This window comes from Colletotrichum jinshuiense, chromosome 5, assembly GCF_051148585.1.
Source record: "Colletotrichum jinshuiense chromosome 5, complete sequence".
Classification (NCBI taxonomy): Eukaryota; Fungi; Ascomycota; class Sordariomycetes; order Glomerellales; family Glomerellaceae; genus Colletotrichum; species Colletotrichum jinshuiense.
In genome coordinates this window covers 4,005,180-4,030,371 of record NC_139312.1, presented here as the reverse complement: position 1 = coordinate 4,030,371, position 25,192 = coordinate 4,005,180, and the positions used below count along the sequence as shown (strand labels likewise).

At 50.6% G+C, this 25,192-nt stretch overlaps 8 protein-coding genes across 8 annotated transcripts; 2 read left to right on the top strand and 6 right to left on the bottom strand.

Moving 5' to 3' along the window:
• Positions 1-3,576: 3,576 nt before the first annotated feature.
• On the bottom strand, positions 3,577-5,017 carry EsH8_V_000971 (uncharacterized protein; the record flags this gene model as incomplete). The annotated part of the gene is made up of 2 exons (XM_083273487.1): positions 3,577-4,752; positions 4,820-5,017. The coding sequence occupies 2 exons, from the start codon at positions 5,015-5,017 to the stop codon at positions 3,577-3,579; spliced, it is 1,374 nt and encodes a 457-aa protein (XP_083126202.1).
• A 1,713-nt stretch (positions 5,018-6,730) lies between these two features.
• EsH8_V_000970 (LysM peptidoglycan-binding domain-containing protein) lies at positions 6,731-8,192 on the bottom strand (the record flags this gene model as incomplete). The annotated part of the gene is made up of 2 exons (XM_083273486.1): positions 6,731-6,866; positions 6,928-8,192. The coding sequence occupies 2 exons, from the start codon at positions 8,190-8,192 to the stop codon at positions 6,731-6,733; spliced, it is 1,401 nt and encodes a 466-aa protein (XP_083126201.1).
• Positions 8,193-9,856: 1,664 nt separating this feature from the next.
• On the top strand, positions 9,857-10,528 carry EsH8_V_000969 (uncharacterized protein; the record flags this gene model as incomplete). The annotated part of the gene is made up of 1 exon (XM_083273485.1): positions 9,857-10,528. The coding sequence occupies one exon, from the start codon at positions 9,857-9,859 to the stop codon at positions 10,526-10,528; it is 672 nt and encodes a 223-aa protein (XP_083126200.1).
• An 885-nt stretch (positions 10,529-11,413) lies between these two features.
• On the bottom strand, positions 11,414-12,785 carry EsH8_V_000968 (glycoside hydrolase family 18 protein; the record flags this gene model as incomplete). The annotated part of the gene is made up of 5 exons (XM_083273484.1): positions 11,414-11,567; positions 11,638-12,049; positions 12,122-12,209; positions 12,279-12,693; positions 12,757-12,785. The coding sequence occupies 5 exons, from the start codon at positions 12,783-12,785 to the stop codon at positions 11,414-11,416; spliced, it is 1,098 nt and encodes a 365-aa protein (XP_083126199.1).
• Positions 12,786-14,679: 1,894 nt separating this feature from the next.
• Positions 14,680-16,947, top strand: EsH8_V_000967 (uncharacterized protein; the record flags this gene model as incomplete). Its single annotated transcript, XM_083273483.1, has 5 exons — positions 14,680-15,117; positions 15,191-15,222; positions 15,278-15,637; positions 15,704-15,834; positions 15,911-16,947. The coding sequence occupies 5 exons, from the start codon at positions 14,680-14,682 to the stop codon at positions 16,945-16,947; spliced, it is 1,998 nt and encodes a 665-aa protein (XP_083126198.1).
• A 2,198-nt stretch (positions 16,948-19,145) lies between these two features.
• On the bottom strand, positions 19,146-19,604 carry EsH8_V_000966 (tautomerase family protein; the record flags this gene model as incomplete). The annotated part of the gene is made up of 1 exon (XM_083273482.1): positions 19,146-19,604. The coding sequence occupies one exon, from the start codon at positions 19,602-19,604 to the stop codon at positions 19,146-19,148; it is 459 nt and encodes a 152-aa protein (XP_083126197.1).
• Positions 19,605-20,513: 909 nt separating this feature from the next.
• EsH8_V_000965 (beta-lactamase-like protein) lies at positions 20,514-21,392 on the bottom strand (the record flags this gene model as incomplete). Its single annotated transcript, XM_083273481.1, has 1 exon — positions 20,514-21,392. One exon carries the CDS (start codon positions 21,390-21,392, stop codon positions 20,514-20,516), a length of 879 nt encoding a protein of 292 aa, XP_083126196.1.
• Positions 21,393-22,647: 1,255 nt separating this feature from the next.
• Positions 22,648-23,514, bottom strand: EsH8_V_000964 (uncharacterized protein; the record flags this gene model as incomplete). The annotated part of the gene is made up of 2 exons (XM_083273480.1): positions 22,648-22,745; positions 22,800-23,514. The coding sequence occupies 2 exons, from the start codon at positions 23,512-23,514 to the stop codon at positions 22,648-22,650; spliced, it is 813 nt and encodes a 270-aa protein (XP_083126195.1).
• Positions 23,515-25,192: the final 1,678 nt, after the last annotated feature.

Here is a 25,192-nt window from a genome sequence, read left to right as displayed (position 1 = left end):
CCCCCTGCTAACACAGCCGAGGCGGCGCAGACTATCAACTTCTCGTATTGATTTTAATATTCTACTGGATTATATATCATGTTGTCATGCCGACTTGTTAAAAACTGGCGATCATGCTCTACTGTTGAGTACATCACCGCTATCCAACATCAGCAATGAAGAAGTTCGCCCTTCTCTGGCTCTTACCAGCCCTGACATTAGCCCAACCCCCAGCCTCCACCACTGATGCTCTGTCCCCGTGGCAGACCGGGGTAGAAACAGAAGACGGAACATGCGGCCCATCAAGTGGCGGACGTGTTTGCACTCCCACTTGGGGTGCTTGCTGTTCCGCTGACGATATCTGTGGCCGATCAAAAGTAGCCTGTGGTGACGGTTGGTAAGTTTTCCAGGTTGATCGTATCGATAATTATATATGGCCATTGTACTGACATGGGTGCACCCAATTTGCAGTCAGCCTCTTTATGGCAACTGCAACGCTGCTGCCCCTCCGCCAACGACTTCAACCGTTCCAACAACTCCAGCACCAGGCCCTGGCAGCGCATCCCCAGACGGTTCGTGTGCTGGAACTAACCAGTTTAAATGTACTGGTTCAGGACTGGGTTCTTGCTGCAGCAGCGGTAACTGGTGTGGTGACAGCACCAGCCACTGCGAGGTCGGATGCCAGAGCGAGTTCGGTAACTGCACCGCCATTGCGGAAAAAGTAAGCACCGATGGAAGATGCGGCTCGAATGGCAAGACATGCCTGGGATCCCCCTTCGGATCCTGCTGCAGTGAAGGAGGCTGGTGTGGCACCGAACAGGCACACTGCAGCGCTGGCTGCCAGACTGGCTTCGGCAACTGCACCACCAGCGGAGGCACAACAACGCCAAGTGACGTCTCGACGGACGGCAAGTGTGGAAGCAACGGAAAGACCTGCAAGGGCTCGACGTTTGGAACCTGCTGTTCCAGCTCAAACTTTTGCGGTTCCGAATTGGGACACTGCGGTGCCGGATGTCAGAGCGGATTCGGTACCTGCTCCGCTGGCACTGACAACGTGTCAACTGACGGATCCTGCGGCAATAATGGCAAGATTTGCAAAGGCTCTACCTATGGCGAGTGCTGCTCGCCTAGCGGGTTCTGTGGGAGCGCCAAAACCCATTGTGGCCCGGGATGTCAGTCGACTTTCGGAACTTGTGATGCCTCCTCCAGCAACGTTTCAACCGACGGCTCCTGTGGCAGGAATGGCAAGACCTGCGCAGGCTCAACTTTCGGGACGTGTTGCAGTAGCTCTGGTTTTTGCGGCTCATCTAGCACCCACTGTTCTGCTGGTTGTCAGTCGGTCTTTGGAACCTGCGATGCCTCTGCCGACACCATCTCAACAGATGGTACATGTGGCAAGAATGGCAAGACCTGCAAGGGCTCCGGATATGGCGATTGCTGCTCATCCGACGGCTTCTGCGGAGGCTCTAGCGACCACTGTGGAACCGGTTGCCAGGCTTCCTTTGGCACATGCAACGCCGTTTCCGGGAGCATCTCTACTGACGGGTCGTGCGGGAAGAACGGCAAGACCTGCAAGGGCTCAACTTTCGGCGACTGTTGTAGTTCAGCGGACTACTGTGGAGGCACGAGCACTCACTGTGGCTCGGGTTGCCAGACTTCTTTTGGTACGTGCAACAGTGGCTCCGAAAGCATCTCCACCGACGGGTCTTGCGGAAAGAATGGAAAGACTTGCAAAGGATCTACCTTTGGCGACTGTTGTAGCTCGGCCGGATTCTGCGGAGGTACAAGCGATCACTGCGGAGCAGGGTGCCAAAGCTCGTTCGGCACATGCAACGGCGGCTCGGGCACGGTGTCGACGGATGGAGCATGTGGCAATAATGGAAGGATTTGCAAGGGATCGGCCTTCGGGGACTGTTGCTCTTCCAGTAATTACTGTGGCAAGACGACCGATCACTGCGGTGCGGGATGCCAGTCTGCATTTGGAACGTGCACCAGTGGTTCAGCGGCCATTTCAACCGACGGGAGCTGCTCGACGAATGGCAAGACCTGCAAGGGATCGACTTTTGGCGATTGTTGCAGTCCTTCAAATTACTGCGGAAAGACGACAGCACACTGTGGCTCTGGATGGTAAGTCGGTTCATTGTCAGACCCTGAGGCATTGTGCTAACTCGTGGACAGTCAAACAGCTTTTGGAACTTGCTCGTAGAGGAACTAAGTCTATTTACAGACTTAGTATGACAACGATGGTCCATTTAATATTCACAAAGATGCAAAATAAGGAATGTAAACACTCGCATTTGGTTCTGTGGCGTTCTACACATCCGTGCCGATACCAATTTCTCGCGTCATCGCACCTTGGTCATATGTTACTAATTCGGCCTACCCCTGTCTGCGACAGAAACAATACTGTCCGCAAATCAGTCTACTTTTTGTTGGCTTTGCCGAGGGAAGCGGCACAGCAATTCCATCAATACGGTCAATCATTGGCCCCCTACGCGCGCGCTTATACCCCATGGCCACCTGGCAATAGGATTTCGGCCTCAACCTCGTGTTGTATTTATTTCGTTAATTACCTCTGAAATATAGAAATTTGATCATTACAGGTATTATCGTTGAGGTACGCCGCAGAAAGGGGATTGACAACGAGTTAATTCAACTGGTGGCAGGGATCCTAGGCTAAGTTGTCTTATAAGTACACTTGTGCCACAGACCCAGCCACGAAGTGTTCGATGAGGGCTGTAGGTGGCTGGTGCCACACGATAGGCGTCATGTTCCCAACGCTTGGCCGTGACTGGTTGTCTTAATACATTACGTGGAACCTTTGTCGTGTAGTCACCCTCTCGCCGTTGGGGCTAGCTGGGTGAGTCTCGCTGCTTTTGACCACTCTCCTCGATTAACCGGACAAGGTCGGCGTGAGGGCAGGGTGACTCCAATTCGAGGTCGAGGCGATCTACATGGCTCGGAATGTTTGAAATGAAGCTCCAACAGCACCAGGGAAAGAACAGAAAAAGCCTGACGAATTGACGGACCTTACGAAGTGATGGACCAATACTCTCACAGAGTGACAACAAGTACTTGAAATGGTTTCATGGTTGCAGTTTATGCAAAGGACTACTGTACATCACATAGTATTAGTTTAGAATGGACGCAGCGTGAGATATATGGATGCACGCCTCCCATATCTCATACTTTACTTGAAATGAGACGTTTTATACACCTTTAAACATCGATGAGAAGTACAGCTGCCTCCTACATCGTGGTTTAATAGATTTTGAGAGGCACCATAAAAGAATTTACTCTATTAACAGTTCATACCTTAATAGTACTGAATATCAAGTTCTTTGTCTTTGGTATTCCAGTTTGCAGAACAAGGGAGCGGGCGCAGGTCAATATTCTTCTAATTTCAAAGATCGTTCAAATCGCAGGTATTCACGAGGTTGACGGCATCACGGGCAAAAAATAATAAGGCGTAGAGATAATTGCAGAGCTTTTGATGGCCTTGACAATGAGACATTATATTATACGTGGTATTAGAGTATGTACAAGGACAGTTTGAATACAGTAGTACTTCATGTCAGGAGACTGGGGCTGTGCCGCTTAAACGCCAACGCAGACGTTTGTGCCAGCCCACATGTTCTGGCAGGTAGCACCAACACCCGTGTTCCACTTGACAAAGTCGGCGAGGGTGATCTTCTGGTAGCTGATGATCTGGCTGCAGGTGACTCCCTCAGCCACGTAGTGGAACTTCTTGCAGTTCGTGACCATGCCGGGCTGGGTAGGCTGAGGCGTGACAACGCCGTTTCCTGCCGAAGTGGTCGTGGTCGGCGTGGTGGTAGTAGTGGCAGGGGTGCTGCCGCCAATGACACCGACACAGACGTTGACCTCTGCCCACATGCCGGAGCAGTCGTCAAGAACGGTAGGGTTCCACTTGACGAAGTCCGCCTTGGTGATCTTCTGGTAGCTGATGACCTGACTGCAGGTGACTCCCTTGGCGATCCAGTGGAATTTGTTACAGTTGGTCACCATTCCGGGTTGAGTGGGAGTGGGAGTAGTGACACCGTTGCCTGCAGATGTGGTTGTAGTCGGCTTGGTGGTAGTGGCAGCGGCAGTAGAGCCACCGATAATTCCAACGCAGACGTTGACTTCCGCCCACATGCCGGAGCAGTCATCAAGGACGGTGGGGTTCCACTTGACGAAGTCCTCCTTGGTGATCTTCTGGTAGCTGATGACCTGGCTGCAGGTTACTCCCTTGGCAATCCAGTGGAACTTGGCGCAGTTGGTCACCATGCCGGGCTGGGTGGGAGTGGGAGTGGTAACGCCATTGCCCACAGAGGTGGTTGTAGTCGATGTGGTGATGGTGGTGGTGGTAGGAGCGGCAGTAGCGCCACCGATAATTCCAACGCAAACCTGGACCTCTGCCCACATGCCGGAGCAGTCGCCGAGAACAGTAGGGTTCCACTTAACAAAGTCTTCAAGGGTGATCTTCTGGTAGCTGATGACCTGACTGCACGTAACTCCCTTGGCAATCCAGTGGAACTTGGCGCAGTTGGTCACCATGCCGGGCTGGGTGGGCAGAGGGGTGGTGACACCGTTGCCGGGTGTTGTCGTGGAAGTCACCTCCTTGGTGGTGGTGGTGAACGTGGTAGGAGTAACAGCGGCCGTGGTGGTGGTGGTCTGGGGTTCAGGCACCGGCTCAGGGTCGAGACCCCAGTTCTTCTCGAGGCAGTAAGAGTTTCCAGTGACGAAAGTGCATGACGAAGCCAAGATAGGGTTCTGGGAGAGGCAGTCGAGCATCAGCAGATGTATCAAAGATGGTGCTGGTAACGGAGGGAAAACTTACGTATCGGGCGAACTGGGCTTGGGTGAGGCCGTATGTGGTGTAGACGGTATCGCAAGTGTCCGCTGCGGTAGCAACGAACCACCACGTGCAGTCCTTGATAGTGTTGGGGTCTGCTGTGGTCGGCGGCGGCTCAGTGAACTGAGCGGTGCCAAGGCACAGCAGCTGCGCGAGGAGAACGGACTGAAGTGCGATCTTCATCTTGTCGAAGTGTATTCTGCCTTGTGTTGACGAGTTGGAAAACTGAGCTGCTTGTCACCCTGGAGTCACGAAACAAGATCTTCGCGTTTCAACACGCTGGCGTTGCGATGTAGATATATTTCTCCGGCTCACGCAAACTAACTCGTTTAGGATGAATTCTCATGATAACTGGAATCAAGAAACCGGAATCAAGACTAGCGACCTTTACACGGCTAACGCAAAATCCTTCTGGAAGTCTCGACCTACGCTGTCAGCTCCTTCGTCTAAAATGGGATCGTAATCTCCGCGTCGTTGGCGGCCCGGAGAACCGGATCCCGGAGTTTGTGGTTCTACTTGAAATGGCTGCAGGAGAACATACGTTGTATTCGAGGCTCGTAGCAACGATGGTTCACACGTGCTTCGGCTAGCAGGGTACATGTCATGAACTTAAAGTGACCCGCAACTGTAACTAAGCCGAATCCATCCAGCAGGGATATGAATCCTCTTCCTCGGTTCCAGTAGGATTCCGAATGGGTGTTCCGCGTATACCGTTGGCGGAAAAAGACGATTCAGGAGATGGTCGATAAGAAATGACAGTTGAAAAGCAGAAGACCGTGCCACTCTTGACCCGGAAAAGCTTATGCAGCCTTCAGGGTGGCGCCGAAATGGACCCCCGGGTCTGCCGGCGAGTCTGAATGTAGAATGTCGCAAGGAGTTAAAAGGTGTGCCTGCTTGGCAAGGCCTAGGGCTGATTTAGCGTAAACTAGTGTCACTCGTATCCATCCATCCCACCGCCACCATGCAGAAGAACGAACCTCCAGGCCGGTCCGGACCGCCCCTGCGTGTGGAGATCGGCAGGGGTGAGGGCATTAGCCTGGATTTAGACATCTTACTTGACCCAACAGCTCGCACTCAAGCACACACTGCCTCGAGCTTTTTAAATTCATGGGATTGATATCCTTGCTGTCAATGTCGATGAATCGTGCGACGTGATAACGATGTAACCTTGTTCAACAACCCTATTGGTTGCCCTGTGCGTAGGATGCTACCCAGGATTAAGCTGCATGATCACGGAGTGATCCAGCACATGGAAACGGATGTGGCGACGTCCCACCCTCTATGCCAACCCATGTTGGTTTCTCGGACTCGAGTCCGACGCAACTGAGAAGTTTTCGCAAAGGATCTGATAGCTTGCATGGTGCTTTGGAGCGGCTAAAGGGAGAAGCTTTCCGCAGGACTGGCTCATGATCCTATTGGACAAGGGCTCTGCTGGTAAAATATCTCATTTGACATTTAGGATGTTGACTCGTAGTGGCAAACTATGGGCAAATTATGAACGGTGAAGCCACATTAGAAATCCTACATTGGCTTGTGACATTATGGCCGAAGCCAGTTTGATTGCAATGGGCAGTCAGTCTTCGATGTCACAGCAGGAAGATACTTTCGCTGTAAAAATTCCATCAACCATTGCGTCTAGGTTTGTAGTGTGGGACAAATACCGTGGATATTGATTCTCCCGAGGCACAATTCGGTCAACTTGCACGGTCATAGAAGTTCAGCTACACGTGGAGGTTTGCGTTCCCTTAAGCGAAAAGTTTTTCATACAGCTCCGATATAGAGAAACTCAATAGTTCAGAATTACGAAATAGCTACAAAGAAAAGCAGGCTACAGAATTGTGCTGATACTGAAGTGCCCATCAATAAACTCATGTAACGAATGATTACAGCCTCATCTTACACACCCACGCAAACATTGTATCCTGGCAGGAGCTTGGAGCAAGTCGTCCCGCTGCCAACTGCCGGGTTCCAGCTGAAGAAAGTAGCAAGTGAAATGCCCTTTGCTTTGGCGATCAAATCGCAGGTGTCCAGCCTTTACAAATGTGTTAGTTGTTACTGTTCATGATAAACGGCGGGGGGTCGGGGTTACATACGAAGATACGAGCCACAAGGCGGTACATTTCGCGGCGATGCCGCTTTGCGTCGGCGGCTCGACGGGTGTGGCTGCGGCAGCGGCACTCGTGCGGGTGCTTGGGGTACCCGGGATGGAGACACAGTAGTAGGTATCATCCGCGATAGCCGCGCAGTCCTTTCCGACGGACGGGTTCCAGGAGATGAAGTCGGCCTTACTGAAGCGCGCGTAGATGGCCACAATGAGGTCACAGTCGTCTCCGCCCGTAGCCTTGTGCCACCCCGTGCAGGTCGAAATCACGCCCGCCGGAGTCTGGCTCGGCTTGCCCGTCACCACCGGCGGGGCCGGGAGGTTCTGGACGTTTCCGGCGTAGACGCAGTAGTAGGTGTCAACCCAGAGGCCGTCGCAGTTGCTGTTGAGAACGGGGTTCCAGGTGAAGAACTGTTCCTTGGTGATGTATGGGTTCGCGGCTAGCACGTTGTCGCAACGGTCGTTCGCCTTGGCCTTGTAGTATGCTATGCAGCTTCGGGGCATGGTTCCGTGAGTCGGAGAGGGGGTGAAGGCTGGGTCGACAGGCGGGTAGGTGGGCGCCGTGTAGGCGGTGGGCTCGGGGATTACGACCTCGCCGGTCGGCGCGGTGTAGGTCAGGGTGAGAGAAGACTGAGGCTGGACCCGGATGCATACCCAGTAGTCCATCACCAGCCCCCCGCAGTCATCATCCAGCTCCGGGTTCCAGTCGAGGAAGTCGTCCAAGTTCGTACCGTAGCGGCCTGTGATGCCCTCGCACGTATCTTTGGCATTGACAAAGTGCCAGTCGATGCAGTTGCTGGCCAGACCAGCCTGTGTCTTCTTAGGGGGGAATGTAGACTCCTTCGTCGGAGTCGAGATCACCTGCGACGTTATTGGGTAGCGGGTTGAGTACGGTCCCAAGCTCGTCGAAGGTGCAACAGACGTTGTTTTGGACGAAGTCGCGGCCGAGGATGTCTGGCCGCTGGTCGTGGCGGGGTTCGACGTAGTCACCACGGCCCCGACTCCGATACAGTAGTAGTACGTGGGACGCAGATTCGCGACGCAATTGACGTCGGGGTTGTAGTGTTGAAACTGCGCAAGCGTGATACCGCTCGCCGCCACTACAGTAGTGCAAGTGTCTCCGACCTTTGCCAATTGCCACTTGCTGCAGCTCTTGATGGTGTTCGGCAGCGAGGGACCCGGTGCATCGGCCGCTGCCAGGTCAGCTCCTTGCAGCAACAAGGCGGCGATAGCCGCGTAGCGAAGAAATGAAGACATCGCAGAACCTCGAACGCCTTGTCAAGGTCTGTTCGATACTGAAAGTTGGTAAAGGAGTGACAGGAAGAATCAAAAGAGTGTGTGTTGGAGTAAGGCAGAGCAGTTGGGTTCTGCAAAGACCGGACGCTCAACCAGGGCGCTGGACAGATATTCCAGATTCCAAGGCTGTCCTCAAAGTAAGAAGTGGATACGCTGCTATTGGTCAGACAGCTTCTGGCCGTGAAATATTTTTGTCTCTGAACTATTCAGTCTGTGAACTAGAAATGTTGAGATGCCCGCATATTCCCGTGGTCTGGCCGTTAGGATGGACGTCTTGGACTGGAAGGATTGCAGAATAGTATCGCCTGACTGCAACATGGAAATCCTTCACCGGCCACGTCTGATTGCTTTAGCGCTTTTTCGGGCTCTCGGTCTCACTTCACCTTCCTGATCCTGAATAGAGCCAAAGTCAAGCCCGCGTATGAAGTGGGTTGAGCCAAAGTTGTCTGCCTAGGAGTAATTTCCTAGAGCCACCTAAAAAGGTTTGAAGATTCCACACGCGCTAAGTTAAAGCTTCCCTTTGAAGTTCGGCTACAGCCCCGTTCGCGCCACCATGAGGCCGTGACGGGGGTCTTTTCTTGGTCTTCATGGACTCTGAACCCCTGTTACCCACGCACAGTGAGAGCAAACTGTGTTGGTGGATACATGAACGGGCACCAGGGGTCAGGGATCGGGGATCAGGGATCAGGGCCTGGAGGGCGACAGCCGGCTCAGGGTGGGGATGCGGGCCGTTGTGCAGGGCATCACGCAGGTTCTGGGCGAACAAGATTTGCGAAGGATGCGAAGGATGCAAATGATACAGAAGAAATGCAGATGTCGGCGGGGCTAGACCGATCCATCTAATCAATCAAGACGGGCAACCGATTAGATCACTGACAGCCGATGGGACATCGTGCCGGAGGCGAAACAGGGAGCTATTGGCCATGCGCCTCAGCCTGCCTTGCGTTATGAGTCGCTTGGCTGGGATATGCTAGCCTGCTTCTCGGCGTCGTCGTGAGTTGAAAGGATAGTAAAGAGCAGCGCGCTGCTTTTCGCCTGCTTTTCGGATTTGCTTCTCTTCCAACCTTGGTCACTCATTGCCGCTCCAGGCTCGTCATTCATTGCCGTATTAGGCTCGTCACTCTTTTACTCGCCATTATGTTGGCTTCATTTCTTTTGGCTCTCTTCTGCAGCCTTATCGTTGGTGTCCAAGCAAGCGGACGAGGCTTTCAACCAGTCTTGCAGCCGCCCGTCAAGAGAAGCATCAGGGCTGACGCCAACTCGAATTCCACGCAAAAGCGGTGGATATCCACACAGCCCGGCAAATACGCTTATGAACATCGACTATGGCCCAAAGGTCTTGTCACGTATGCCCTCGAAATGGAGGGCGACGCGGACGAACCCCAACTCACCAAGTTGATCAATGACGCCAAATTCTCATGGTACCAGGCCGGTCTTCCATTATTTCAGTTCGGATGGAAAAAAGTGTCAAAGGCGGACTGCGAAGCGGGTAAGTCGTCGTCTACGCAATTTAGTGTGTTTGTGCGGCATTGTTCGTTCTGACTTTATTTTGGGATATGGCAGACCGAGCAAACTGCTGCATGGTCAAAACCAAAGGCATTTCTGGGTACAGATCTACTATCTCAATGCCCCCTGTCGTCGGGGGCAACGGCTACGAGGGACCTTACATGGAACTCGAATGGCCGTTCTTTACAGTCCAAAACCCCATCTACTACACTCCACTACAAGTGGTGGCACATGAAATGGGCCACGTCTGGGGCCTCCACCACGAACAACAGAATCCGGCTTACTGGGCCAGCAAGTACAGTGGCGGCACCGCCACCATCTGGGACGGTAAAGTTTTTGGCGACAATAACTGGGACTGCAAGGCACTGTCAGACTTTGCGCAAACCTATGCCCAGGCCTCAGCAGATACGGCCTCAACTGGACTGCCAACCGACCCCATGGTATTCTGCTATGACATTCGTTGGGCTAAGCATTATCGGTTTTCCGGACAGAACTATTTACCGGAATGGCAGGACATTACCGGCGACAAATTATCAGAAGCGTCAATTCCCGAATCTGAGGTTGACTACGATTCCATCATGATGTATTCGTCAACGGCTTCAGGGAAAAGGGTCTACTGGAAACCTGACGGCTCTGACATCCCAATCATTTCCAAGACTGCCGGCCCGAGTCCGCGCGACGTTATTGCTCTCAAAACACTTTACGGCAACTCTTATCCTGCCATTGGTCCGCCGTTGTTGAACAAGCCCTCTTCTCCATCAAATGCCCAGTTCAAAAAGCTTACCTGCTGAACATGATGGGCGGTTGCTGGCCTTGGGGGCTAGGAGCGCAGTGTTGTGGTGGGACGGGGACAGAAAATGGGCCTGCCAGAGTCAACCTTATTGTAAATACACTATCTTTAAACCGAATCGTAGGATCATTTCAATAAATCTCGATGCTGTCTCAATGAAAAATGTTTAAAACACTATCAATGAGGACGGCTCAAAGTGCCCGGAAGGCAGGCTATGTATTCCTACTGTTGGGATCACAGGTTACCCGTACGGGTGGTAATCGAACGTAATCAATGGATCAAACTGGTACTGTATTCTTCTGTATATCTTGTGTTGTGTAGAAGAGTAGGTAGGTTAGCAGCAGCAGCAGTAGTGAAGATATCACTATTGCCAGCTCGGAGGTTGGATCTCCAGGTTCCGCTGCCGCGGCCGTTGCCGCGGTCGGCTGCTGCTGCTGGCCAGCTCCCTGTATTCTGGCTGAGTAATCCAACACCTACCTCCACTGACATCCAACAGTCGCCGAAGGCCTCACAAGTTCTCGGATCGAGGGCGAAGAAAGACTGGGCTTAGAAATTGACTTGACTGTCTTGAGACTGCCGTCGCAGGGACTTGTCCTCGAGAATGGGATTGGAGTCTGCTGTGTCGCATAGTGAATCCGTGCCGAAAACTTTCGCCGACTATATTGTCTGAATGACTCCATAGCTATCGAATCCAATATCTATGAGAGATAAGTGAACATAAATTGGGTATCGCACTGATGATCTCTAGATCAAAATTAGACAAGGCCACGAGAATATGAATTAGTGTGTTCAAGGGTTTAGGAAAAGTGAATAAGAGCTATACTTAGTCCGAAAAACAACCACATTGTGTACATGATTACAAATGACGGCTAATATACATAAGTAGCTAAAGTTCATCTTTGTTCAAACCATCTGCCCAGCCCCAATCTGGAACTGCGGAGGGGTTTTTATTAAAGATCATTTCCTTCTTGCGCTTGAGATTGCCCCCTAGCTCTTCAATAAGAGTCCCATCATCAAGATCAATTGCCCAAACCATTGTTCTGTCAGGCTAGCAGTCAGCAAGTCATTCCAGAAGATGTCGGGTTTCGCGCGAGGCTACTTGTGACTTACCCGCCAAGGCATCGCTTGTTCGCATACTCAATCTTAAGCTTGAGAGTCTCGGCATCGTCCCAGCTCACCCACTGGTTGCTGTCCCACGTGACAATCTTGACAGCAGCGACCGGATCAAAGGTGACCTTGGCACCCTTCTTGATGATGGCGTTGATCTCGCCCGCTGACAAAACACCCGGGGTGCCGGTACACTCGCCACCCTTGGCGCCATCGGTGAACTCGCAGCCGGCCGTCATGCAGGATGGGTCCTTCATGGTGAAACTTCTGCCGTAGAAACCGAGACCCATTACAACGCGCTCGGGGTTGATGTTGTTTCTCCACAAGAGGTTGAGACCCATCTCAATCTCAGTCAGGTTGGTATGCGCGTAAGCGTACGATCCAATTGACTTCACAGTGCTGTCCCAAACACCGTCTGTAAAAGGCGCAGTAATAAGTTAGCAAATTAGGAACTGAGTCATTTGTATGAGGAGTTGTTTTTTCGTACGGATGTCATAAGTCATAATGTTGAACCAGTCGAGAAGCGGCTCAAGTCGCTGAATATTGAAGCCTCGCAGATACCAGTACGACGCCGGCTAAATTGAGAGAAGCATGTCAGCTGATGTCAAAGGAACGCTGTGTAAAACCTGATTTGCGTAACTTACGAGAGTCAAACTCAACCCGTATTTTCTACCGCTACCGTTCAAACGGCTTCTCAGTCGTTGCAAGAACATGACGTAGTTGTTAAAGTCCTCAGGAATGCCACCTCTATCTTCAGCAACTGGATACTCCCAGTCGATGTCAACGCCATCAAAGTCGTTGGCGGCAAGGAATGTGAGAAGGGAGTCAAAGAACTTGTCCTGGTTGGCAGTCGACTTGGCCAGATCTGAGAACGTGGTTCGGTATGGGCCAGGGTCGTTCATAGCCCAGCCTCCAATGGCTATCCAAACTTCAAGGCCTGGGGACTTTTTCTTGAGAGCCGAAACTCGCTTATACCTGGAGGCTGTGCCTTCGTCCATTTCAGCCATTCGAAAGGTAACGGGATCAATTAGAGCAAAGGCGAAGTTGATATGTGTGTACCTATATGGCCGATGTGTCAGTCTACTAATATTTCATGATAAACAGCCAAGAGAGAGTTCTCACCATCCCAGAGGAATATCTTCGGGCTCCATATCTGTAAAGCAAGATCAGTCTTAGGGCTGCACTCCTGAAGGTAAGTCGAGGGCATGAGCCTGCTTACTGCCACATGGTCTTTGATAGTTCCATCCCTCGTAGTATCCAATTGTTCGCTTGTCGGAGCTTGAACCAGAGCATTCTGGATTGGGCACGTTGTTTCCGTTACAGAACTCTTCTGTAGTGCCGCAGAAGCCGAACCTGCAGAAGGCGGAAGGTTAGATACCATGATAGGAACATGCATTGTGTTGAGCGCTTACTTGGAGCAGCAGACATTGAGCGGACATTTGGAAGCTGATGACCACTCCATGCCCCAACCGGGATCACACTCGCTTTTCTGGTCGCATTGCGAATAGCAGTCGGTGCCGCAGTAGTCTGGACCAAGACCGCAGACGCCTACTCCCGAAGCATCTCTTGAGCCTATGTCAGCCGTGCTTTGATCTTGAAAGACCGCAGGGGAGACCTACAGTTTACCGCAGCATCCAATCTTGCAGGGTTCTGTCTTGCTGCAAGTGTAGTCAGGCTTCTCGTCAGCAGCAGCAACTGTGTTACCAGCAAACAAAACCGCTGCGGTGAAAAGGGCTGCTGCACGACGAAGACCCCGAGAGGGCAAGATGAGAGAAGCCATGGTGACGGAGTGCTCGAATCAGTCTCAAGCAGTGACGTCTGCTGATGGACTTGGTGTGAACGGCAACGACGTCCTTCTGACCTCTGCAGTCTTGTAGTGTGGGAAAGATTTTGCTTGAAGAATTGCTCTGCTCACAAGAGGGAAATGAGCGAAGGGCTTCAGAATCATACATCGAAAAGGAGGAAACAGACAGATGGTCAATCGACTCCGTAATGTTTGATTGCGATGCGACTCTACCGAAGGATCCGATTGCCACCCGCATCTCGTTCAAATTCCCATCAACAATCGCCGAGGTCCAGGCCAATCCTCCACGACAGGGCTCATCCACGTCGTGACAGGGAATCCTTCCTACGGTCAAAGTTTTCCGTTCTTGAAGAATGGTACTGGGGTAGAATCTTGTTGCCTACAAATGTGGATCGAGAGGGTGTCTACACCTGCATGAGCCCCAGAAGCGAGCCTAAATCCCTCAGCCCATCTCGAAGGATCGCGCACCCTGAAGACCCAATTTTGGCTAATCCCCTGAATTTACAAGGTCCAAAAAGGTTAGCTAGCATATGGAGTGGATCTCTGTCGACAGATAGAACCCTGCATCAAGTTAAGCTTGAACTTCTTCAAGGCCCAGGGGTCGTGGCCTGATACAAGAATTTGCCGATTGGTCCATTCGGACTGGATTGGGATTAAAAGACAGTATCAAGTGCCCCTGGTTGAACACGGTGCGGGGTGGCGCCTATGCAAAGTGAACCGACAAGGATAGGGGTAATGAGCTTGTGGGCAGGCCATGCGGACAAGGCCGTGGCGAGAATCTCATGGAGACCAGCCGATGGTGTTTCTCGGCGTCGGAATCGGAATCCAGGCGCGAGCACTGCGATACGGGTACATCGTGGGCCGGAGATTGCCTCTGAAAATCCTACGAGTCTGCAACATCAAAGTCTGCTTGAAAGGAATAAGTTGGTTCGGCCGAGGCTTCATCACACCGGGCGTTACTCAGAGCTCAGACTTTGGCACTCTCGTTCATTTCTTCTCTATCTTCATCACGTTCCTTACCTTGTGGCATTGTTGTTATCCACGAAGTCTCTCAACATTGGTGTTTGAGCTCTCATGTCACTCCTTTCCTGAGAGCTACCTGTCATTCCTTGATACAGTACCTTTTTGAACGCCGCACAGTCACCGATCGTCGAGCCCAGGTAGCCAAATCCACCCATTTCCAACTTCGTCTTGACTAATAGCTGACTTGTTCGTCTAAAGAAAAGCAGACACCGGTCAGAATGAGACACTCAACCCGGGCGCTCCTGTACTGGGGGCTTCTCCTCGGTGCCGGAGAGGCGTCCGTTCTTCCACCGCTGAACCAAGGCAACCCGACCCAACTGAAACACATGTCTTCCCTGCAACGTAGAGAAGAAGATCCCGCGAGCTTTTCCTGGATCAAGAAATGGGCTGCCATCGGTGACAGCTTCACTGCTGGAATCGGCGCAGGAAACCAGCTCGGCCAGGTTTACCACCAATTCAACGACTGGATCTGTTCTCGATACGATCAGTCGTACCCAATGGTTCTGAATAGCGCTTTTGGTTCTGCCGTCAATGAGTTTCAGTTCCTGGCTTGCAGTGGAGCTCGGTCAGAATCCATATACACACAGATCACCGACAAACTGGGGAGCGATATGAACTTCGTGACGTTGACCGCTGGAGGGAATGATCTGTGCTTGGTGAGTTTAACCTCTTCAGGCTTGATACCAGCCATACAGTCAGAGATCGACAACTGACAAATCCCTTGAACAGGCTGCAATGATCGAGAACTGTATTTTCTTACCGTAAGTCTCGCCAGTAGGTCATGTACTCTGATATCAGTACTAATTAAAGTCTTAGGTATGAGGGCGAGTCCGCTTGCACAGATATCATCGCCAAGGCCCAGGAGAATATTAACACCATTCTGAAGCCCAACCTCAAGTCTATCTTGTTGAAGTTGAACGAAAAAATGGCGGATGATAGCATTGTGGTCTTTAATGCATATGGACAATACTTCAGAGTTGACGACGACAAGACATGCACTGAGCAACAGAGGTGGGCTATCATGGGAATAAAGCCCCAGTACTGGTTTTCCACCGGACTGCCGCTCACAGCTGAACTCCGAAGGAAGTTTAACAGCTTGGTCGTTGGAATTAACGATGCTATCAAGGACGTCGTCAATGATGTGACCAAGAACGGCAACGTCAAATACAAGATTGGGTATGTATTTACTGTAGTAACAGGGCATCCTTGGAAACTTGATTATGCTGACAGTGACTTGAACAGCGTTGCGGACTGGGATAAGTGGACTTATGAGGGAGTACGAGGGCAATACTGCGACCCGCAGGGAGACGGGAATTACCCGGATGAAAAACAACCCGATCTGCAGTTCTTCAAGCCGGACACACGTGTACGGGGTAAGAAAGATCTTTCGTCGATGATGACCTCTAGCACGTTGCGCTTTACAGTCATGGCTAACATATTGTTCACCAGAGCAAACAGAACTCCGGAGAGACCTTAGGGGGTACGTGGCAACAGAGAAAGAGGCAGCAATCATGCGAGAGTACGCAGAAGTAAAACGCAAAGATAACATCTACGAGTCGAGTCTGTGGAAGTCGGCCGACCCAAGAGCCGAGGCGCGTTACCGACTCAGTCCACGAGACACTCCGTCCCCACCCAGCTGCCCGGGCGACAACCCCAACCTCATTCGCAAATTTATAGCCATGGGTATGCCCGACAGCTTCGGCAAAAACTTTCATCCTAACGAAAAGGGCCACGTCACTATTGCCTCTTATGCAGTGGACCGACTGATCAAGCTCCGCGCCGAGGCTCTCGGCAAAGAGGCCAACACCTGCAAGGTGGTTGACGAGTTCAAGTGCTGGCAAAAGGACGGTTCAAAGGGCTACGCGCATCCCGCTGTTCTGGATGCCAACTACAAAGACTTCTGCAACACCCTTGATGCGCCTGAGCATGACGTTGGCTGGAGTATCGAGAAGACCTACAATGAGGGCACTCCCGATCAAAGCAAGTTCAAGATTGAGCTTACCCAAAACGCGTCAGAGTTCGACAAGGACAAGTGCTTGGAGGCGTTCAACAAAATCATCCACAGCTGCGACGGCTCCGACTCGAATAACCCTATGAACTGGAAGTTTGGCGGCAAATGGGCTACGGGCGAGTATACGTACCGCGTCGACATCCACCGCGACAACCGCCCCTGGCCGCCACCAAGGGAGCCCGTCGGCGACTGCAGGAGCGAGTACAAGCTTGTCCTCAACAGTATCTTCATCCATGGTGGTGGCTGGGCAACGGCAGACTTTGGCCAGGATACCTTGAAGAAACAGGCTGGCTCCTGTATCGGTTCGACGCCGACGCATTGGAAGTTCTGGTACTACGACAAGCCGGACAAGGATGGTAACGAGTGGGCTGCCAGCTTCAACACCCCTGTCTTTACGAGAGCGAGGTGCTTCAATAATGACAAAGTCCCGAATGCTTCTGGCGGGCATGTTAGCGGATGCGGAGGTACGGGTTAAGGGGGTTCTCAACACCTAATAGGGAGGGTTGATATCTGACATTCATTTTGGCCGGTCGTAAACTGAGCCATTGTTCTCTTTTGTCAAAACATCATCACTATTTTGAATTTTGAATTTTTTTTACTCAAGTAAAAATTCGTTTTGGTATATTGAGACTATGTTTTTAATGTTGATTCTATGCAATGACTTGCCATTTGACCCTTTTCGGATGGCCGCCGTAATTGCGTTCTAGCGGAGTATCCTTGTTCTAGTTCACTTCCTGAACGACTTCTTGCACCTCGAACCTTGCATTTTGGGTCTAAGCAGGTTTTCTGGGAGTGTCGTGAAGCTTCCTGCTGTGAGACGCACCCGCGAGGCGTTTATTGCTTTACACATCACGAAGAGGACAATGTCACGGATCAACCTCACCGTTTTCCTTTTCTTTGGAAGCAGCTTTTAGACGGTCCGGATCGTAGACATGCTTCCAGTGCCTATGAGCAAATATTTACCGACTGGAACATGATGGTCAGTTACTACGCAAGTCGGACGCTGACAGTGGCCAGCGACAAACTTGCTGCTCTGGCTGGACTAGCCAACGATATGAAGGCCAGGCTCAAACTGTTGAAACCAGGTCCACATCGGTATCTTGCTGGCTTATGGGGAGGAGGAATTGATTGAGACGCTCACGTGGACTGTCAATGGTCCAGCTAAAAGGTGCCTCGACTACCGGGCACCGTCATGGTCTTGGGCATCCCTTGATGGTAGATTGAGCATTTTTGGCAGAGGGCACATGAGAGCCATCACTGTCTTTACATCTGTAATTTCTGCGGAAACAGTGTGTCGTGGTAAAGAAGATACGGGAGAGGTAGAGAGCGGTATACTTACTTCAATGGGTCCATGCGCACGTTTAGGTATTGACGTTGGCAGTCGAGATTCTTATGGGCGTGCGAACATCAAGAAAGTTCGAACTATCCAAATACTTGATGGACGGAAGCGATCCGTGAAGGAAGACAACCGATTCAAAGTGGAAGTATTCTTTGATACCTTGGAGGACATCAGGGACGAGGCTTTATTTATATGGATGAGTATGAGTCCTTGGGCGGGGGGAAACTATAATGGCTGTGGGCTTGTACTCACTCACATATGTGGAAACGGGTAAGTACCGAAGGTTGGGGGTGATGACTGGCCATTTTAGGAGCGAAGATGACGCACGAGCCTTTATCGACGGGATTCCAGAAAAGGAGGTCAGCATTGTTTAAACTAATGATCTCTTCTCAATGATCTTGACGTATAGGTAATTAAAAACAAAGTATTTCATAACAATACATTTACCGTCATTTTTTGTTTCTATCGATTAAAGTGTTCTTGTAAATATGACATAGGACAAAGTTATCCAACCCTCATGCTAGGTATGAGCTTGCCGAATGTACACGTTTGAGGTTTCTGTCCTGTGTCCGAATATAAGCGTGCGCGGGCATGGTTGCCAGCAATGGCGGATCTTTGGTCTATTGCTACTTTCGGTCACTTTCGGCTGCTGTTACAGATATCTGTTGAGCTGCATTGTCAGTTCTGCGTGCTTAAGGTGTGAAATATGGTGTTAATTCGCTCGATTTCTTCAAGTCTAAAATCCGCTCCGTTGCGCTGGTTACCACTGATCGATAACTAATGTGATTGTTGGATTACTCAGCCAGAATACAGGGAGTTGGCCAGCAGCAGTAGCTGGCCGCGGCAACGGCCGCGGCAACGGCCGCGGCAGCGGAACCCGGAGATCCAACCTCCGGGCTGGCAATAGTGATATCTTCACTACTGCTGCTGCTGCCAACCTACCTACTCTTCTAGACAACAAGACAACAGAAGAATACAGTACCAGTTTTGATCCTTTGATTATGTTCGATTACTCCCGTACGGGTACCCTGTGATTCCAATAGTGATACACCATGATATCTAATTTGGTTAGTAGGTGGGCCAAGCCAGCCCTTTCAGGTGGCGCACTATAAGGAGCATTCAGACTTTGGGTCCCCACTGTACGTTACGCTTTTATTACTACTTATAAATTTCCTCTCAACTTTTAGTCGTCTCAACTAACTTAGTTGTTATAAAGTCGGTATTCATTATTTATTTTCCTCCCCAGGAAACATATAGTTAGCTTATGGCATGTATTCAATTATCTCATTTCTCGATTGGAACATCGAACTGAGTCCTCCGTGCCATTGCCAAGGTTACAATTTGGTAAGTTTCTGAACCCTGAACAAATCTTCCTCGTCCGTAACTTTATTCTCCTTGGCCCATTTCTTCTCCAACTCGGACCCCGTCTCGGGAGGCACAAGCCCGTTGATCCTCCACAATTCTCTTCTAGCCTCGTAAACCCCGCACTCCCACTCGATCCCCTTGGGTTTCAGTATGGGCCTCAATATATCATCAAGGGCCTTAAAGAATAACGCTTCAACCTGCGGCGTATCAAAGCCTCGCGCGATGTGATAGATGGAGACAGTCGTAAGAGCCTTGGGAGTCTCGCCACCGGCATAGATGTTGTCTGGTGGCAGCTCGATGAAGTGCGTGTGGCAGTAGAAGGCGGGCAGGCCGACGCTAGTGTAGAGTTTGGTCATGCCTTCGGCAATTTGCTTCTTCTCGGCGGTGCTGAACATGCCGGCGTTGCAGTTGAAGACCCACTTAGGCATTTTTGAGGTGTTGGTAATTGAATTGGTGAAATGAAGAAGTGCTCTGTTTGGGATTGTATTACTACAAGTGTTTCGGTCTTTATCAGTCAAAAAGGGATTGCGTCTTATATGTAACTCAGCGTGTAACCCAAGCTCGCCGGCCGGCATTCGTAATTCCCGGCCGATGCGGAGATGCTGTTACGAGATCCGTGCAAACGCTGAACGAGCGGGATTGGAAGGTATCACTAATCACGACCCGAGGCATCGTCGATCAGGAGACATCCTTTTCGCAACGTCATAGCAATCATTGTCTCACTGAAGAAATTACCCCGCAATCAACTGTCAGAGTCCCATTCATCGACGATGATGTTCGGCAGGAGCTCGGAGCGCCGAGGTCAACAAGCGATGTGAGATGATGCTTGAAGAAGACAGCATGTAAACTTCATGGTACGCAAACCATGATCAATTTATTTAGGTTGTTTGCTGATCATGACGGTTTCACAGTGAATTAATTCCATGCCGGGTTGAAAAGCAGGCAGTAGGTTGCAATGTTGTTTAGACATGCGATACATCTCCGAATTTGCTAGCAGTCGAAACAGATATCCAGAGCAAATTTTGAAGCTGTTTGAGGGAGAATTCCGCCACTAGAGCGTGGCTCGTCTCTATGTTAATTATTCTACAATTGGCGCAACGTAATTCACTCGACCTTTTGTTCTGCGCGCTCATAACGGTCTCAGGTTCTGTTCACTATATCCGATGCGAAGTTTTGGAGTTGCATGGGATCCGCTTCATAGGATCTGTATCAAAAAATTGCACTAATGCTATGTGGGAGCAAGACTGAGAATCGTGACGTCTAATGATGAAATGGGCTTAGCCCAAACCAAAGAGTGAACCGTCGAAACCTCTCCTCATATTTCTTATCGTGCCATTTCAAATACGTGACTCCTTCGGAACCTGGAACGCGCCCATGGCGCTTAGACGTAGAGCACCCGGATTGAACCTGTCTGGATACAATTTCATAACCTCCGAAAACACCTCTCTCTCGTTCTTTGGGTTCTTCTCAAGAATTTTGCCAAAGTCCTGAATGTACTTCTTGGTTGCACCCAAATGCCAGATCCCATCGATTTCTTCGGCTTGCTTGTGTCCAGCCACGACGTAAGCGGGATTAAGAGCCTCGACCTTTTCGATTGCTCTAATCCATTCCTCCCGTTTGGCCTTTGTGTTGGCCTCCATCAGCATCTGATGAACCTGGCCATAGACCACATCTCCGCAGACAGCGAGTCTAAGATCCGGGACCCAAAGAATCGTCGAGTCGAACGTATCGGTGTGTCCGCATTCAATGGCTTGGAACTCCCAACGGTCCTCGAGCTTGAAAGAACCGCCGAGTTTCGCAGACAAAGGCTGGGCTAGGGTGAAGGGGCGGTAAATCTGGCCCGGGAAGCGGGCTTCCCAAGTTTGGTTATAGAAGACGTCCTCGATCTGTTGCTCCATATGTTTGATGGTACCAGTTGTAGCGATTGGAACGGCTTCCGGAAAGCGCTTTAGCAAGAGTGGAATACCGAACCAATGATCTCCATGACCGTGGGTGATGTAGATGTAGGATAGCTTTCTCTTCGGCGCAATCGTCTCGATCCAAGTGATGAGATCTTCCGTCTGCTTGATGGTGATTGGTGTGTCTACCAAGACAGCCTCCTTTGATGAGTAGATAAGGGTGCATGAAATCGGGGACCAAGGAGCTGTATTGGTTGAGCCGGGTACCTTGGAAGGAATTGGCGGCGCGACGTATACAGCGGCTCTCAATTCGGCCATTGTGTCAAATCCAGATGTATTGCGGTTGTGGTATTGTTCTTGTCAAGTAATGAGAGCAAAATAGAACTGCGGCTTCATCACATGGTGGTTTCGACCAGGATACTGTCTGGCTTTTTATCCTGAACGTTTCCAGAATCGAGTACTATGGTACAGCATCACTTCAGCTGAGGATAGAGGCACACTAAGCTGGAACAGATTAGTTGATCTTTCGGCCGATGCTACATCCCTGTGTTAATATGACGAGCTGACCGTGCATTTCCAACTTTTTTGTTTGTTTTGCTGACTTGCGTTACAATTGAGCCCATTGCCGTGCATATGTGGACGCTGAACTCGCGTATATTGTAAAGAGCGACTGGCACCGAACTCCGTTTTCCCAGTACATGATGCGGTGTTCGGCGTTGCAAGGTCCGCCTTCCGTCATTTCTTATGTTTCTTTTGGCTACCTACATGCGCGAGACTCAGGGCGAATGTTTTCCGGGCTGAGCCAAAATGCCAAGCACCTGGCTTGATCACTAATCCATAGTGCTGAGATAGGGTTCAGTTGATTACTTGATTGATTGTAATATCCCCCGACCACAAGGTTTAAAGTGTGGACCACCCTTCTTTGAACATCATTTGTTTTCTTGTTTTAGGCATTGATGGATGGACTGGTGTGTGTACGATCGTTGCGGTTGAGATTGATTACTGATCTATTAAAAGTGGGACCCTGGTGATAGGATGAGGTAGGTACTATGATGAACGATCGATCAGAGTTTTGAAAGGCTATCATTCATTTCTACTTCTCAGCTTTAAGACAGCGAGATGAATGTTCCCAGAAATTCTGTAGCTTGGTGATATGATGACTCGAGTCGCCGGATGAGCTATCGCCGAAGCAAAATCCTGGTGTTTTTTGAACTAGCCCCATTTTCGCCACCACCTGAACTACACATTGACTTTGAACTGCTGATCGGATGATATTCTGGAGGTTTCCTGTTACCATGGCGGCGAAACCATTGAATTCATCACCTCGAGACCAAATCATTGAAGAGAGTCTCACATCATTGGCTTTCACGCTACAGTTTTCAGCAAGTTCTCTTTCTTTGAACTCGGAAGCTTATTCTTTTGAATTGACGGGGGATTCCTGGCTACAACACTCTCCTCGACAAGATATCAAAAAGTTCAAAGATGGATATAGCGTAGTCTTTCAATACCGGCAGGAACTACGTTTTAATTGGCATCCCTCTACACAGGTATCATGGCCCATGGCATCCTTTTTCTAGGCGCAACTGGGTACGAAAATGTTGAAAAACGCCGCCGCGTACCCATTGACTGCGCCGAGAACCTCCCTGAAAATGTCCGCGCCAGCACAGTATTCTGCAGTAAATGATCAGCTATAGTCACAGGTGCTGACTGTGAGCAACCACTTACGGTTTGAGGTGTGGAGGCTGATGTTAATTCTTATGTCAACTGGATTCGGGCTGAACCTCTTGTGAATGGCCACGTAGTTCGCAAACTTGGACATCGAGCATGCGTGAGTGTAGTAGTTGTGCTGCGACATGTGGTGGTACTCTCTCCAGGCGGGGATCGCAGTCTTGGGGGTGACCAGGTTTTCGACGACGTTTGCGATGTATCCACGTGTATTCGGTCCATCGTAATGTCCCTCGATCCTGACCTGGATCCAAGCATCGCGAAACGGGCCACGGTCAAGATGCTTGACCTTGCGCGTGTATAGGGTGCCGCCGTCACAAAGCCCATTCCAGCAGAGGGAATGGATGGCTTCCCCGAGCGTCTTGCGGATGGAAGCATCGCACCCGTAGTCGACTTGCGTTTTGCCTACCAGTACGTTTGTCTGGCGAGTCTGGCGACTGGCAATATCCGATTCTTCGTCGTCATCAGCACTCGTAACGAGGCCTTCCACAGCGGAGAAGTTGCCCAGCTCGAGATCGAAGGTGTTACGCTTGTGGAGCGCTGCAACTGGAGTCATCCAGTCCCCAGAAATGTCGTAGTCTTCAAGTGAGATGTTTGCGGGAATCAAGAAACCAGATGAAAATTCACCCTCTTCGTAGAGCTGGATGTTTTCGAGTGCTGCGGCGGCTATGAGGCCAGGAGCCAGGAGCGAAAGAAAAAGAACGTTGGTGCGCATATTGGATGTTGAAGGAATAGCTTGATGTTTGTGCTTCGAAACCATAACATGGACGGCCGACGTTCTTATATAGCTTGCAGAGTTCTACCAAGATTGACTTCCTCGCGCACGCCCTTGACCTAGGCCATGCCTTATCGTCGCATGTCAGCTGAATGGGTCAATATCAAGACGCAATCACAGTCAGCATCATCTCGTAGTCTGTATTGAGGCCTGACAACTATACCCATTGTTCGTCGATAACCCTGCGACTGCAGATTATCCGGTGAAGCCTGGATTGCTCTAGGGGCAATATGTCTGACTGTGGTGAGAAGCTTGACGAGAGTGCTCTGTTATCCACTATCATGATTGGTGTACAAAAGGCAACGCTAAGATGCCAAGATACCCAGCCTCATTTAGAAAGTTGGCCTCGTTCTAGCTAGGAAGGTACTCCGGCGTTCAGCCCTTCCATCTTACGCCAAGTTAATAGTGAAATAACTAGCCCATTCAACGAAAACAAGGTGCGAAGTGTATCGATAGGCATCTCACCCCTTGCTTGTGTTTGTTGTCAGCCTTTTGCCGTTCTTGTGCAAGCGCTTTAACTTCTTTGGCTATGTGCAGGAACATCCGAAAATGGCATATTCAGCACACCCGCAGACCCACTTTCATGATGGACATCACTGCCTAGCAAGAAGGAAGCCCATGTTACGAACCAGAAGCGGGGCGAGATAGTTCCTTGGCTGGAACTTGAGAACGCCCGGCAGACGTCTGAATTAGCCCGTCTTTCGGCTCGTGCGGCAGTGCCTCGAAGCTAAAAAACCACCTTGATATTTCTTATCGTTGGAAATCACGGAGATGGGCTAATAAGCCAGCGACATAGCTGGGTGTGAGCAGAGCCCTTCTTTAAATCAGGACCACCAGAAAGAGGGATAATTTTGCATGGAGGTTCCGGTCGTATACAACTGTGCGTAGTTGCAAGACTGGAGGTGTCTCATCGATGACCTAACCAAACATGCATTAGGTACTTCGTGAACATCCAAAAAAAGGCCTCCATGGGAATGAAGAGAGGCGACGGTCAGTGTTTATGGAGTCTACTTAATGCATCCTCGAGAGATCTGAAACATAAGTTGCCCTGCGTTTTGAATTTCGGTATTTCTGAACTTCATGACGAGTCCTAAGTCCTTGGGAATGCAAGTGTTGGATTACCCTGCCAGATTACGGGCACGTGGTCAGCAGCACCCGGCCGGCTGCGGCAGCGGAACCCGGGGATTCAGCCTCCGGGCTGCCAGCGACAATATCTCCAACACTCGCTTCTGCCAACCTATTATTTTCTTCATTTTCGATCCACATGCTGAACCTGATTACATGCCTGAATTTCCTATGTTAATTTCCCACCCGTACGGGTATCCTATAATACGAACGCCGAGATTGAGTTCCAGAGCATGCAAAAACTCTATAATTTTCTCCCCGCTCGTTCTCAATATCAAAACTTTCTGCATTTCCGTTATTTCTCCTCCTAATAGTAGCTAGGCAGGGGAGGCGCGAACTGCCTTGCTGCCTGTTGTATGCAGATGGGGGGTTTCTGCCTGCAATGCATGTTCGTTGGTTGGTGCAAAACACCGCCTCGTCTTGCACTTTTTAAGCGCCCAGCAGTGGGGCCCCATCTTAAATATCGTGCGCGTCGTCATTGTCAGCCTCATTG